Here is a 14,966-nt window from a genome sequence, read left to right as displayed (position 1 = left end):
GTATTGACACTTAAAAGTTCAGAAACTGAATGCAGGTTTATAGGGGTTTTGATAACATGAAATGCCTAGCTCTAAATGCATTTTTTCTTAGGGTGCCTTCAGATATGGAATGTTTTATGTAATTCTGTTTTCTTACAGAATTTGATCAAAGGTACAGATGATAACATCTGTGTTTATCTTGGATTCTTCTACTTCTTCTTCCGCCTCTATCTTACTACTATTTAATGCACCCTGCTCCATTAAACTGTGCCATCTGTTGCGAACAGAAAACAAATTTTCTCTGTTGCTGGACCGGGGATGGGACAACTCATCATAGCCAACTTGCTGCAAGACAATTTAATGATTCTATGTAATTATTTAAAATAAATAAAAATTATTTTAATTTTTGCCATTCACATTTCATTTTGTCCCTCCTTTTGCATCCTTTCTTTAATGATTCTATTCCACCATTTCTTTGATATTAGAGCAACTCTTTTCCAGCGGTGAGTTGTCCTATGGTGAGATGGCCATGGCAAGTTGTCTTGCAGCAAATTGGCCATGGCAAGTTGGCCATGGCGAAATGTCATAGACCATGCTGGACCTGCCTCCCAGTAGAGCACCTACCCCAGTTATGTCAGAACAGGCATTTAAAACATGGCTGCCTCCTCCAGCATTGGGTTAGACGAGCAGTAGGCTGTAATGGGGAAATGGATGTTATGTTAAGATGTTTCATCGCTCACCCAATGTGCATCGTGTTTTCTCTTTGATTGCTGTTTTGAGACCTTTTTGACTGCTGTAACCCACATGGAGTCACATAGTTTCAATCAAGTGGCCATGCAAATGAATGAATGAATGAATTATGGTGCCAGGTTATTTGACAGACATGACCCAAAGGTGCTCTTTTTTGTTGTTATTGTTGTTCAAAAGGCAATGGGTCTTTCTTGGTGTTCTTTGAAAACATTTTACTTCTTGTCCAAGAAGTTTCTTGGATGAGAAGAAAAAGTTAAGAAAACACCAAGAAACTTCAGTTGCCTTTTGGGAGGGGGGGAATACATCTTTGAAACAACCATGACCTAGATGACTGAGAATCTCCATGGATGTTTGAGGGACATCTCTCCTCATTTATGACTAGCTGCCCCACCAGATGTAGGAGTAGAGACTCCCATCTAATAGTGTTCCATTCATAGGACACACAAACATAACCTTTTGTGTCATAATGCCTGCTTTTTGGAATCTCATTCCTGGGATTCGCACCAACCCTGGTGGGCTTTTGTAAGACCTTGAAGAGTTGTTTCTACCACTGGGCATCAGAGTTAGGATGTATGATGGAGTCTGTGGGATTACTGTAGCTTTTACCTGGTTACTGGTTTTTATTTATTGTACTATTGTGTTGTGATAATTTTGTAACTGTTATTACTGCCCAGAGATATACCATTCTACATTAAATAAATTGCCATGAGTATCAGAGAATATATGTCTTTCAGAACCAGCTGATGGACAATGTTCAGAATATGTAAGATGTTCTTCTTATCTTCCCACCTTTCTCTTTTGGAGATGAGATATGCCCTTGGTCTGATTGAGCCAAGAACTTTCCTATGTTGTTCTTGCTGTGGTTCACAGATTATGTGAAGCTGCAGCTGGCTCAATGATGGTTTATTATTTAAATGACAAATGACTAGATTCCATAGAACCTACCTGAAAAACCCCAAACCAACAATTCACATTTGTAGGTTAGAACAGTGTGACATCAGCCTTTCCTTGCTTTTGTGGGTGGAGGCTAATTTTGCTTTTATGTTACTAGCAATAGTCACCTATCAATGCTGGGAACAGGGGAAGTGACCATGCAGTCATCTGGAGCTATCCCAGTACTTTGTAGGCATGGTTTGTCCCTCCAATTCAGGGAAGGATTTTCAGAATTACACAATTAACTGAGCCTCGAGGCCAAGGAAGGAAGCTTCCTTAGAACATGGTCAATTAGAAAAGCTGGAGATTGTCTCCAAATGTGCAGATGTCAGGGTACATTTAGATCCAAGTGGGGAAAAAAGGAGAAAAGGTTTCAAATTTTGTTGACTTTTTGTGTTATTATTGTTATTTCTTCTCCAGCTTGGATCTTCATTTCCCCGTAGGTCTTTTGGCAAGGCAGGGTAAGTGTGGAGATTAAAGGAAGAGAAAAATCAAGAATTTTCTTTAACAATGTTAAAAAAATGTATTTAAATTTTTTTAATATATTTACACAGCTGCTCAGCTACTGTTCAAATACTTTCTCATGAAGCAATATCTGGTGACTGGGGGAAGAGTGCCATGAAAAAAATACCTGGGTCAGAACTGGAAAACTACCAGTTTTCCAACACATCTATATGAAGGACCATGTCACTTATCAATAAAAAATAAGGGGTTCTGACTCAGTAGGGGAAAGCTAGATTTGAAAGTCTCCTCTGACATTCTGGAGCAGAGGTGGTATTTAGCAGATTCTGACCAGTTCCAGAGAACCGGTAGCAGAAATTTTGATTAGCTTGGAGATCGGGCAAATCCCACTTCTGACTGGCCTCACCCCCATCTATTCTCTGTTTCCCATTGAGTCCCAGCTGATTGGCTGGGTCTTCTTTGGTTGCCCTGCGCAGGAGAACAGAACTGGAAAGCAGGTTAGTGAGGTGGGGGGGGGGGAATGGGGATTTTGCAGTATCCTTCCCCTGCCATGCCCACCAAGCCACACCACGCCCACAGAACTGGCAGTAAAAAAAATTGAATTCTACCACTATACTAGTAATGTTCCAATGCCTTGTGGGAAATCAAATTGGTATTTTCAGTCACAACAAAACATAGCTGAACATAGCAAATGGCCAGCTGTGATGATTTCACAAAAATTGTTCCTGGCAAGAGGTATATTGAAAGTATTGTAATTTTTTTTAGCTTTTTCTTCAATCACTATCTCTTGAATACCCTTAAATATTTAGTCTTACCTGTTTGAACATGAAATTGAACTACCCAAGTCCATGGGGCTGGGTATCATTTTGACAAGATATCATTAAAAAAATCCCTATATTTCTCCAACTATTGGATTCCAGCTGCATCAGCCATTGCCTTTACTAATGATAAAGGCTGTTGGGAGACTTGTAATGGAGAACACCTCGATTGCTTTTGACAATTTTGTGGTTGAAAGAGGAAGTGGGGATAGTGGAAATTACCCAAGTCTGGCAAGGGAGATTTACGATGAATTTGTTCCAGACTCCATAATAAATTTCCAAAACTAGATCAAATTCAGATGTTTAATGAATCACGAAGGGAAAGAGAACATGATTGTCCAGCTACAGAGGTTTTTTGATTGTAGAGGATGAGGTCATCTTGAGAAGTCACAAAGAAAGTCATAGAGACAAATCTAGAGTGGAAATGCAGCTCTCACCATTTTCAAGCCAACATTGGGAATTCAGTCCCAATGCAACTGAAGAATGCCAGGCTAGAAAAGCCTCACTTTTTTCTTTTCAAATAAAATAATCATTTCAGGCAAGTGTAGTTGGAAAGCCTGGAGCTGTTAGAATAATACTTCTATGACGTTTCATTTTGCTGCACATCCCTTTAGAGAAAACAATTACTTCTCTCCACTGAGATCTACCAGAGATCGACATCCCAAAATTTCCATTTGCAAATTATGCCCATGTATCTCCTTGGTACAGAGGCTTCCAAGTGAGGGTTTCTAAAAGAAGTTTGTTTATCTTCAGTACCAACAGTCTTTGAAAATGTTCTCTAGATGAACTCTAACAGAATAACAGAGTTGGAAGAGACCTTTGAGGTCTTCTAGTCCAACCCCCTGCTCAGGCCCTCTTTGTCACTGGACCTAACAACCATTTTAGGATTTTGACTTTTTGTACCTTTTTAATGCTCTATACCATCAGCCACTTTGCAAATTTGTTTGGAGAAACAATATATAAACATAAGCAAAATAAAGACACAGTGAAATCCTGTATTATTTTTTAAAAAGTAAATCTTAAGTATAATCATTAAATCCATAAAAAGAATCATATCATCCTACAGACAACAGCTCTACATTCCATGGTAAGTAGTTTATGACGTTTTATTATTTTAATGAATTTTTAAAAGGCAAGTTATTCATTATATTGACACACAAAACTGCTTTTGCTACATAAAACATTCAGAAGGACAAAACACATTTTTATCCACAGCACAATTCCACACAGAGACATGAAAGAATCCAACAGAGATTGATGCCAGTGGTAAGAAAAGTCATTTAAATAAACAAAACACCTGTAGTGATTTCTTGGGGTGGGGTGGGGTGGAACTGATGCAAAGCAATGTACAATTCAGAGCCAAGAATGAACACATTGTTGATCTCAATGGGAAATTTTCAAGCATTTTTTCCCCACTGAAATCAACTCAGATGATTTCACCATTTATTTCAGGAGAAGATAAGATTGCTAGTGGGTGGAGGTCAAAAATATTTCCCTCTTGCCTTCATCTAGGAAGGATCAGAAGGACAGAAGCTGGAAAAGAATGGGATCATGGCAGTGAGAATTTTGAAGAAATTTATCCGATCAAAAATCTAGGCTGGGCCAGATTGTATAATAATGGGTGGAACTAATCCATTGTACCAAGCAGAAAACAACCACATAATCATTATGGGTTTTGTGTAAACTCTAGTCATATTAAAAAATATTTACTGTGACGATTTACAGCAGGGGTGTCAAACTCAATTCATTGAGGGCCATGTCAGGACTGTGGTTGATCTTGGGGCCGGCCAGCCATGGGTGTGGCTGACTGGGTGGGTGTGGCCAGCATGACGGCACTCCCCAAACTGCTGGCATGTTTCTTCTTTGCATTGAGTAGACCAGGCTGAAGCCACACTGGCTCGATGTGCCAGGATTCCGTTACTTAACCCCATTTAAACCACGAGTCTCAAAACTTCCAAAAAGGATTTATTGGGAGTTAAAAGGTTCGGCATTGCCTGAGTGTAGCCGACTCTGAGACACATCATTCATTGTCACCCTTGACCCTGGTTTTCCCCCCACCCCCTGGGTGTATCATAATTCATATTCGCCAATGGGGCACATCCATAGCCAAGAGTCATCAATCATGCTCTCCAGTTAGAATTTTGGAGTGCCAGAAACTTCAGTCACCTAGTTACTATCTTTGAAAACATTTATGGAATGCAGTTTCGGTTTTGCAAGCTGCTGCACTGCCCCCCCTCCCTTTCTGTTGGCAACTCTAAAAAGACCATAGAAATATTTTATGAGTTGACATGTTTCTTCGCACTGGGTAGACTGGGGCAGCCCCATGGACCTGATCCAACCACATTGCAGGCTGCATCCATCCTGCTGGCTTTGAGTTTGACACCCTTGATTTATAGTATATTAATTTGTCAATAGCCCCAATAGGGGCTGCATTATTACAGTGCTTTCTTCCCAATTAAGATCAATATTGCATTAAGGATGACCAGAAGATGTTTGCACCTAATAGCCAATATCTTGTGTGTCTATGCAATTGGTAAGCAAGAGATGCAGATGGATAATATAAAATCACCATCAAAGACGACACCAGCCTGATCACAGAAAAACTCGGAGAAGTAGTGCAAGATCAGAAGATATGGAAAGACCTGCTCCATAGAATCGCCCAGAGTCAGACATGACTGAATGGATAACATCATCATCAATGTAATATATTTGGTCCTCCGTAGTCATTGCAAAGTATCTTAATGGTATCCCAAACCTATCCACATTTAGTGTCATTTATTATCCTCCCTTCATCTGAAAAACTAAGGTGTCAGTTTCTTCTTTCTAGCTGTCCCTCAAACAAACTCACCAAGATTAAACAAAATATCTGTTAGATAGCCTATATAATATCTATTATATATTATATAACCTATTATATAGACTGCACATCTGCCAAACGTTTAAAAGAAGGGTGATGTGAGAAGCATAGTGTATATAAAAATGTATACACACCAGCAAAGGACAAAAAAGATCCACCAGTATTGTTAACGCTGGACTAAAATGAATTCAGAACTTTGAAAAGGTTGGCTTGTAATTCTATATGTTGCTTTCTAACCAGGAAAAGAAACCAAATTATACAGTATATAGGCACTGATGACCAAAATAACGGTGGAATTCACATATAACACAAAATCGGAATTTTTAACCTCAGATTTGTTGAAAAACAAACAAACAAAATACCACACTGGCTTGGTTTGCCAATAACTTTAAACCATGTTGTTCAAACACCGTAAAAAACATTGCTTAAGGCTTAATGCTTTATACAAACTGAGCTAATTTACTAATATTAATAACACTAATTTAGGCTTTTTAAAAACTATGGTTTGAAGACGTTAGAACAAGGCAGAGTGAATCTTATAAACTAGTGAAGTAATCAGGATTCTCAATTCTCACTATTTCTTTTGCCAATATGTAAAACAAAACAGGGCAGAGCACAGAAATAATTTTACTTCAGGTATAAACTGAAGCCATGATTAAAACAAGATACAATTTATAATCTTAAGAAAGTAAGATTTTAAATTATGGTTTGTCATAAAAAGCCCATGATGTCTTTTTGGGGGGGGAACAGATACATCACACAAATAACATCACGTTAAGCTAAATACAAACAAACCATTTTATGGCTTCGAGCTTCGTGAAACCAGCCCAAAGGCTGGAACTACTTATTACACTCAACTTGGGTTACTGCTGAAAATAGTTTCCTGTATCTATTGTGAGAGCCAGATATCAGAAGTGTTTCCTTCTACCCTTGTTCACTTATTCTTTGTCTTGACATTAATATTCATATTAGTTACGTTTGCAGGATATGCTGGGATGGGCTAAAATGGAGTTGATTGTAACCTGTAATTCAGGATTTTGTGAGAAACAGGCATCACCTTAAGTCACAATGGAGTTTGTTTTGGATATAGCATGTTATGCAAATGCAGGAATTATTTTTATTAACTTGGTTTCAGAAGATTGGTGGATTCAGCCACTTTTTCTTGCTTGCAGTTAAGACTATTTTTGAATGTAAAAGCTGTTCCTTCAGTCTTCCAGATATACTGGGTCTACAACTGCGAATCTGCTGGACTGTGTCACATCAGAGAATAGCCAAGGCACTGAACATTAAGAATACTCAGTGCACATGTCAAACTAGGCTTAGCAAACTAGGCAATTTGTAAACCCAAGCATTGGTTTGTAAACCATGACTTATGGCTCAGCAATAAGTGTGAACTCAGCCACCTGTGGCCTATTGAATAATGCATTTTTAAACCAATGGCTTAAACACATTGTGCTAACTCAGCTGCAATCTGAATTTGTGACATTCCACCAATACATTAATTGCTGATTGTATGTAATGGTCTCTCTCTTAACCTGGGTACACAGACCTACAAGTCCCACCATACCTGCCAAGGATGAAGGAGGCTGTACCTCAACTCATTTGGAAGGTGCTAAATTCTGGACAATCAAGGATTCTGCAAATTAATGTGTAAAGAAAGCCACAATGACTCAGTAATTGTTCTTCCTTTACAGAAAGAAAAGAGAAGATTGGATGAACTGGACTAATGCAGTCATTAATATCTGTTCTCTAAGACCACATACCATGTGACATGTATATCTCCTGTTCCAAAGAGGAGGGCTTACTAGATCTCAGCCTAGATCAACTGCCCTTTAAATTTGTTTTATAAATTCCATGCTATCATGCACCCTGTCCAAACAGCTTCCTTTGTTGCAGACTTTCTATTTCTATAGCAAACTCAAACCCAAACAGAGAGATAGACAAACAGACACAAAGAACTGATTTCATATGATACTAGTTATACAGATGGTATAAAAATGTCTACACATTCAAGTTTAGCTGGATTTAACATGGAGTCAGAAAGACCATAAACATTTTTGCCAGAAAGCACCAGATTACAGGAATGTAACCTTACATTCAAACTGGCCTAGAATGACTATAAGATAAACAATGAAGGCATTAACACACACGTGCACACTTTCCTCGAGAAAATGGGTGAGCCACAACATCACTGGCCCAATCTCACAATTTACTGGCCATTTAATGATCCCTGCCATAGAAGTCACAATCTTCCTGCTTAATCCTTCTTTGTAGTCACAAGCACATCTCATTTGAATAAGGTGCCTTGCAAGCATGACACCAAACAATGCTATGAACAAGTAGATTTTGCAGTGTGTAATATACATCATATTAACATAATTTCTATGCAGTACATCCACAATATATTTCTTTCAGTGTCCTTGATCTTCATTAGCTCCCTTGAAATTCCAATACAGAATGCATTATATTTAGTGCCAATTTGGGGTGGAGGGTGGTTGAAAGAGTTTGAAAGAGCTCAAGTTAGTAAGAGTTACTAACTCAAGCCCTGTGGTGCAGTGGTTACAGGATAAATGCAGTATTACAGGATAATTCTGCCCACAGCCTGGACACACACACACACACACACATACACACACATACACACACACATATATATAAATCAGAGTTGATTTAAAAAAACGTCTTAGCGTGTCACAGATCTATTCTTTTTTACTTAAACACAAAGCAATGCCATTTCATTGTATGTTTTTCTATTACTGCATGTGTGTGTATGCAGTATACGTTTCTATGCGGTATGCTTTTCTATGTATTTTTTTTAATTATTACAAAACTTTATAAATAGGTGGCAGAGAGCATAATGAAGCATAGATAATCATGCTGAAGGTAAGGTCATATGGTACAACAGCTTGGGTTTCGGTTTTGATATTTTTTTTTAATCCTATAGTTCCAATCTAGAGCAGATCCTAAGAATAGATAGACTGTCCATTCTCTATTCTAGCCTATAAACTTTATCATCTTAGACATTCTTGATCTAAATTACAACATTTGTGATCCAGGATGGCTAGTATAGTTGTTGCTTGTTACTATTTTAACTGATACTCCCACGTGTTCAAGGCATCTCACACATACACAAAAAGGCATCACAAACATTCAACCTTCTTTGACCCTGGTTGCAACGTGAGCTGAGATCTGGTTACAAACCCACAACCATAATAATTCTACCTTTGTGTTGTGCGTAGTCAGTGCTACCATATATTCAGCACATCTATATGCAGGAAAATTTTAGTTTGGAATTACAATAGGTCGGTTCTTGCCACCCTTGTTAGTTAGGTTCCTTTTAAAGGGTTGGGCTGCAGTGACTAAATCAACAAGTTCATATCAAGCAATTTAAGGATTTTCCCCCAGTGAAGCAAATTATGGAGACTGAACTGTGTTTCTTTTAATCCATCCCAACCTAAGACTGCTATGCATTACTCATTAAAACTCCTTTGTTCCAAGTTCTAGAGAAATCTGGTGGGTTTTGAATAGTGAGTGAAGGACTGGCACACCTAATATTTGAGCAAGATAATTTTCGTGGAAATGGGAAATTAGCAACGATTCACATTCTGAGGTTAAGAGCTCTGGGGGGAAAATCACAAAGTGCCCCCCGCATCCTTTTGCTCCTCCCCTTTCCTTCACCCATCCAACCCTGACCCCTTCTGCCAATGGGAATGAAATACAGATAGTCCTCAACTTACAACAGTTCATTTAGTGACCAAAGTTGCAACGGCATTGAAAAAAGAGGCTTACGGCCATTTTTCACAGTTATGACCTTTGCAGCATCCCTGTGATCACGTGATCAAAATTCAGATGCTTGCCAACTGGTTCAGACTTATGACAGTTGCAGCATCCCAGGATCACTTGATCCCCTTTTACAAACTTCTGACAAGCAAAGTCAATGAGAGAAGCCAGATTCACTTCACAACTGTGTTACTGATGCATCAACTGCAGGGATTCACTTTAACCACTGTGGCAAGAAAGGTCGTAAAATGGGGCAAAATACACTTAACAAATGACTCACTTAACAAAAGGGGCTGCCACAGAGAGGAAGGGATCAAGCTACTCTCCAATGAACCTGAAGGCCAGACAAGGAAGAATGGATGGAAACTGAACAAGGAGAGATTCAGCCTGGAAATAAGGAGAAACTTTCTGACAGTGAGAACAATCAACCCGTGGAACAGACGTTGCCTTTGGAAGTTGTGGGCGCTTCATCAGTGGAGGCTTTCAAGAAGAGACTGGACTGCCATTTGTCAGAAATGGTGCAGGGTCTCCCGCTTGGGCAGGGGGTTGGACTAGATGACCTATAAGGTCCCTTCCAACTCTGATTATTTGTTAACAGAAATTTTGAGCTCAATTGTGGCCATGGGTCAAGGATTACCTGTACAAATTGAACCCTTATACGAGTCCTGACTAATACAATGCAAATTATTAGAACTTGCCTGGTTAACATGGTGAAGGAGAGGAAGTTATCTCAAATAAAAAAAAATACGGAGGCTTCTTGCATAAGAGCTTCTATGATAATGTTGACACCAATAAACAAATGAACAAACAAAAACCAGAGCCCAGGCTACATCAGCAGGGTTTCCCCAGCCCTGTGCCAGAGCAGGTTATCTGGCAAGATAAATTTACTCAGAAAATGGTGGAAACATGCCCAAATCAGCAAAGTCTTCTATGTTGTAATTGCCAGTCCCTTGGGTTGGATCCCCTGGAATAGGTAGCATATCCTGTAGAAGAATGAAAAAGCAAAAGAAAATGTGATTTTGGTTTAACTCGGGGATAAAAAAATACTCTTTTGAAACTTCTGCAATTCAAGACCAACACATTGTTTCATTGCAAAGGAGTCAACTGAAAAAGGAGCAGAACAAGTAGCAAAGAAATGTTTCCAAAATAAAAGTAAGACCAAGGGTATCTGTACCTGGTATCCTTCATCAGCTACCCAAGGCTGTCCATGAGTCAGCCATGAACTTCTGTTTTTTTTTTAAATCGATGCTGCCCACTGGAGTTGGCAACCAATAAATTTAAATACATTCACACTACATGCATGCATTTTCCACTGTACTTATGCAGCCCATTTTCTGTCAATCTCTAGTATGTGCTAAGATACTATGCCTTCAGTTTAACCTTCACTCTTCTGAGTTTTGCAAATCTAGCGATGAATTAGTTTTAAATACATACTGGATTATCCTACTGTTCTTGCTCCTTTAAATCTACGGATCTCGAGAAGGAGGTGAGCAATCTTTTCCAAATCACAAAAAAGTAATACCTAAAATTCCACCCTAAACTGGCTGGGCACCTCATGTTAAGAAGGATTTGTCAGAGAATCTAAAATGGATAGGGACCAATAATAATGAAGATTGTGGGACTGTAAGTTAAATCCTACTGTATAAGGAGAGATTGAAAAAGTTAGTAAACTTAGCTTTGAGAAAAGATGCTATGGATAGCATTTTTAAATTATCAGAACAGGTGAGAAAGAAAGATAAGAATAGTTGTCTTAAAATATAGCCCTGCTACTGATAGTTGAACTTAGGAAAAACATCTTAAAAGTAAACGCAGTTTTACTAGAACAGGATCTAGCTAGTGGCTTTTGAAATTGGGGTAAGTACTTCCAAGAGGGAATGGAGCAAATGGAAATTACTTAGTTGTGTGTTGAAATCCAGTTTGTATTTGCCATTGCTAGGCAGAATTTGGTTTTGTTGTGGGGTGTAATGACATTATTTGAGACCGGGAAAAGGGGTAATTGAGTCAAACATTTTAAGAACCTCTGAGAACCACGGTGGCACAGTGGTTAGAGTGCAGTACTGCAGGTTACTTCTGCTGATTGCTGGCTGACTGCAGTTTGGCAGTTCGAATCTCACCAGGCTCAAGGTTGACTCTGCCTTCCATCCTTCCGAGGTCGGTAAAATGAGGAGCCAGATTGTTGGGGGTAAACCACTTAGAGGGCTGTAAAGCATTGTACATAAGTCTAAATGCAATTGCTATTTAAGGAGTTCTCCTGTTCTGGATGTCTCCAAGCAGAGCCTGGATGGGCAGTTGTTATGGATGTCTTAACATGGAATCCAACAGTGAGCAGGAGTTGGATGTAAGTGTTTCTAGGACTCCTTCCCACTCAATGACTCTATGGAATCCCTAAAGCAGTGATGGCTAACCTTTTTGTTGTCGTGTACCAAAAGTGTGCTCAACCTCCTGTGCTCCCCCTGACCCCCTGACATGCTCTCCCCGTGCTCCCCCACCCCCTGCACATGCATGCATGACCCCCCACTCCCTGTGCATGCATGCATGTTTCCCACATGTGCCCTGCCCCCATGTATGCGCTGCAGATACCTGAAAATCAGCTGGCTGGCTGGAGGGAGGTATGCGTGTGCGTGCATGCACAATGGAACTGAGCTAGGGCGATGGCTCGTGTGCCAGCAGAGATGGCTCTGCGTGTTACTTCCGGCATGCATGCCATAAGTTCACCATGACATCCCTAAAGCTAGAACTATGGTGCCCAAACATTTTTGGTGGTTCTCACTTACCTGGAACACTTCTGTCTGGCTGGTTTGCTGGTGAGGATGCTGCTCGCTGTTCTGCTGGTTATGGTGCTGGCTTTGCCACTGGGACCAGACCTCTGAAGGCCGCCCTTGAAACTGTCCACTACTTTGGCTGCTCTCAGCTAAAAAAATAAAAACCTCATTGTGATGATTCTTGTTAGAAGCACCCCTTTCTGTGAAACAAAATGATAATTCTAGCATTTTGTCTGTGGGTGAATTAGCGCCAGCGCTGGGAACCTTAAAATGCCTGTGGGTTGGATTGAATCTGTTAGTACAAGATATGACAGAATATCTTATCCTTCCTAAATCTTTCCTCCTTCCAAAGCCCTTGTTTTGTGAAAAAATCAACCGGTGATAAACAATAGAGTTTTACCTTCCATGACATCATTCTATGCTTTTCTGTGCAAGGAAAAAAAGTCTCCCTTACTCTAAGCAATGAGAGATGTAGTGTTATCCAGTTTGAAGAAATAGCAAGGTTTTTGCAGAATAGTGGTAAGACTCATTACTTACCTTTTATTCTTAGGGTAGGGTTTCCCTCTCTTTCCTGTCACTTCACAGAATATTCCTGCATACCGCAAAGAAGCTCCTTCTTTAAAATATTATCTAAATGCATACAAAAAGTGTTGTGGCCTGTCAGCAGAGCCTGGGGAAGGCACTGACGAGTGCTCTGCGTCAGAGGCAGAGATGGGGCCAGGATCGTCCAATAGTTATCAGCTGCCTTCAGAGTCAGAGATGATTGGGGAAGAAGAACAGCTGGAGCCTGTTCCCCATGTGCGCATGCACAGAGCTGCCAGGAGAAGGGAACAGTTAAGGAACAAGGGTCGACTTGGAAGTAAAGGCACAGGTAGATGGTGAATGGCTCCTCCCATAGGGAATAAAGAGGAGCAAAAGGGGAGTGGTGTTTGCAGGAGACAAATAGTTCATTTAATTAGGGTGAAGATCTGTTCCTGACTCCTTGCCAAGTAATTTCTGCTACAGCATTGCGCTTGGAAGCTATCAGCCTGGCAACTCTCCAAGCCTGATAAGGTCTGTGATTGTAAATCACTCTTGAAAGATTGTTTGCCAGGACTTTGCCTAAAAAAAATTAGCCTAATAAAAAGGGGACTTGTCCAGACAAGGAGTCTGCTTTGTGATTTTGTGAAGGTCAGAACAAAAAGGTCTGTCAAGAGTCAAAAGGAGACATTTTGCCCCAACCCTCCAGAAAATGAAGAGTCTTTCCAGGATTATTCCTCAAATTGTGTTCATTCTTCCCAAAGGAGAACATTAAAATTCTTTGTAAGAATTAGAAACTTGCACTAACTTTTCTATTTGTGAATGTAGTCCAAAAGGCCTACTTTTTAATATTAATTACTATATTAATCATACCAACAATGGTGTAATTGTCAGCATGTTTTTGCAGACCTAAACATTGTTTGATGCTGATCTTTTTAAAACAAATCCTATTGGTAACTTTTGAATTAGAAGAACCAGTGTCCTGAAAAAACACACACTAGACATTAGATCCAGTGTCCGGAACAGTTGAAGCAAGTTTTATTTTCCCTTTCTCCTTGCCTTGGGCTGGAATAATTCATTACAGAACTTTTAAAAAAGAAACCGAAAGAAAGAAAACCACAGACATTTTGGGTTGTGTACACTTTGATGTTTAATGTGTTCTCTCTTCACCTTTTTTTTCTGCCATATCCACTCACACCCTGTTCTGAATTTTCAGTCAAGTCCCCTTGGTTGGGGATAGTGCTTCAATTTGCTGACTTGAAAACAATTCCTTTGAAAACAATTCCTGTTCAATTCCTTTCTTTTTTTTTTTTAATCTTCTGGGGTATTTTTTTTTTAATGCAAACAGGAGCAAATTGTCAGATGATAAAGAATCTGCCTGGAAGAATACTGGGCTATTAGCCAGTCAGAATTCTTATGTCTATTTCCTTTGCAGTCACAATGCCCTTATGCACCCAGATAGTTCAACTCTTGTATTTTGGCTAGCATCACTTTTGGAAAAGTCTGTTCGGTATTCTATTCCTGAAAAAAGGGCTTGCAAGAGCCAGTGTCATGAAAGCTGCCAAGAGTAATAAAGATAACCCTTGATAGGGGCCATGGGGTCAAATCTTCTAGACCAGTGGGTGTTTTTTTTTCAAACTTGGCAACTTTAAGATATGTGGACTTCAGCCCTCAAACTTCCCCAGCCAGCATGGAGAATTTTGGCAGTTGAAGCCCTCTATCTTAAAGTCACCTAGACAATATTTTCAGAATATTGCTTTGCCTTCTTCCTCTTAAGAGCTGAGAGAGGAACTACCCCAAAGTCACCTAGCTGGTGGGACTAGAATTCACAGTCTCCCAGTTTCTGGACTGGTATCTTTAACCACGACACCAAACTGACCATTATACTTGCTAGTTTTATGATGCATACTATCTTGCTATATTTCTTTTTGACAATTTCTCTAGTTTTCTCAATACAGTGAGTAAAAAAATAACCACTGCAGCCTCCCATGGTCATGTGATCAAAATCCAGGCGCTTGGCAACTGACTCCTATTTATGACGGGGTCCTGTAATCAACTTCTGTAACCTTCTGACGAGCAGAGTCAATGGGGAAGCTAGATTCGCTT

At 39.7% G+C, this 14,966-nt stretch overlaps 1 protein-coding gene across 1 annotated transcript in view; it reads right to left on the bottom strand.

The window, feature by feature from the left end:
- Positions 1-3,231: 3,231 nt before the first annotated feature.
- ARNT2 (aryl hydrocarbon receptor nuclear translocator 2) overlaps positions 3,232-14,966 on the bottom strand; it is a 106,847-nt gene continuing 95,112 nt past the window's right edge. Inside the window, exons 18-20 of the mRNA XM_026709640.2 lie at positions 12,354-12,490; positions 8,434-10,562; positions 3,232-8,401 (exon numbers count right to left, since the gene is read on the bottom strand). Coding sequence (XP_026565425.2) covers positions 10,464-10,562; positions 12,354-12,490 — 236 coding nt within the window. The 3' untranslated portion in view covers positions 3,232-8,401; positions 8,434-10,463. The remainder of the gene's footprint in view (positions 8,402-8,433; positions 10,563-12,353; positions 12,491-14,966) is intronic.

The sequence above is a fragment of the Pseudonaja textilis genome, chromosome 13 (assembly GCF_049901715.1).
Source record: "Pseudonaja textilis isolate UNSWEBS1 chromosome 13, rPseTex1.2, whole genome shotgun sequence".
In the NCBI taxonomy this organism is placed as follows: domain Eukaryota; kingdom Metazoa; phylum Chordata; class Lepidosauria; order Squamata; family Elapidae; genus Pseudonaja; species Pseudonaja textilis.
Note: the sequence above shows the minus strand (reverse complement) of the source record. Positions and strands in the feature narration are given on the sequence as shown.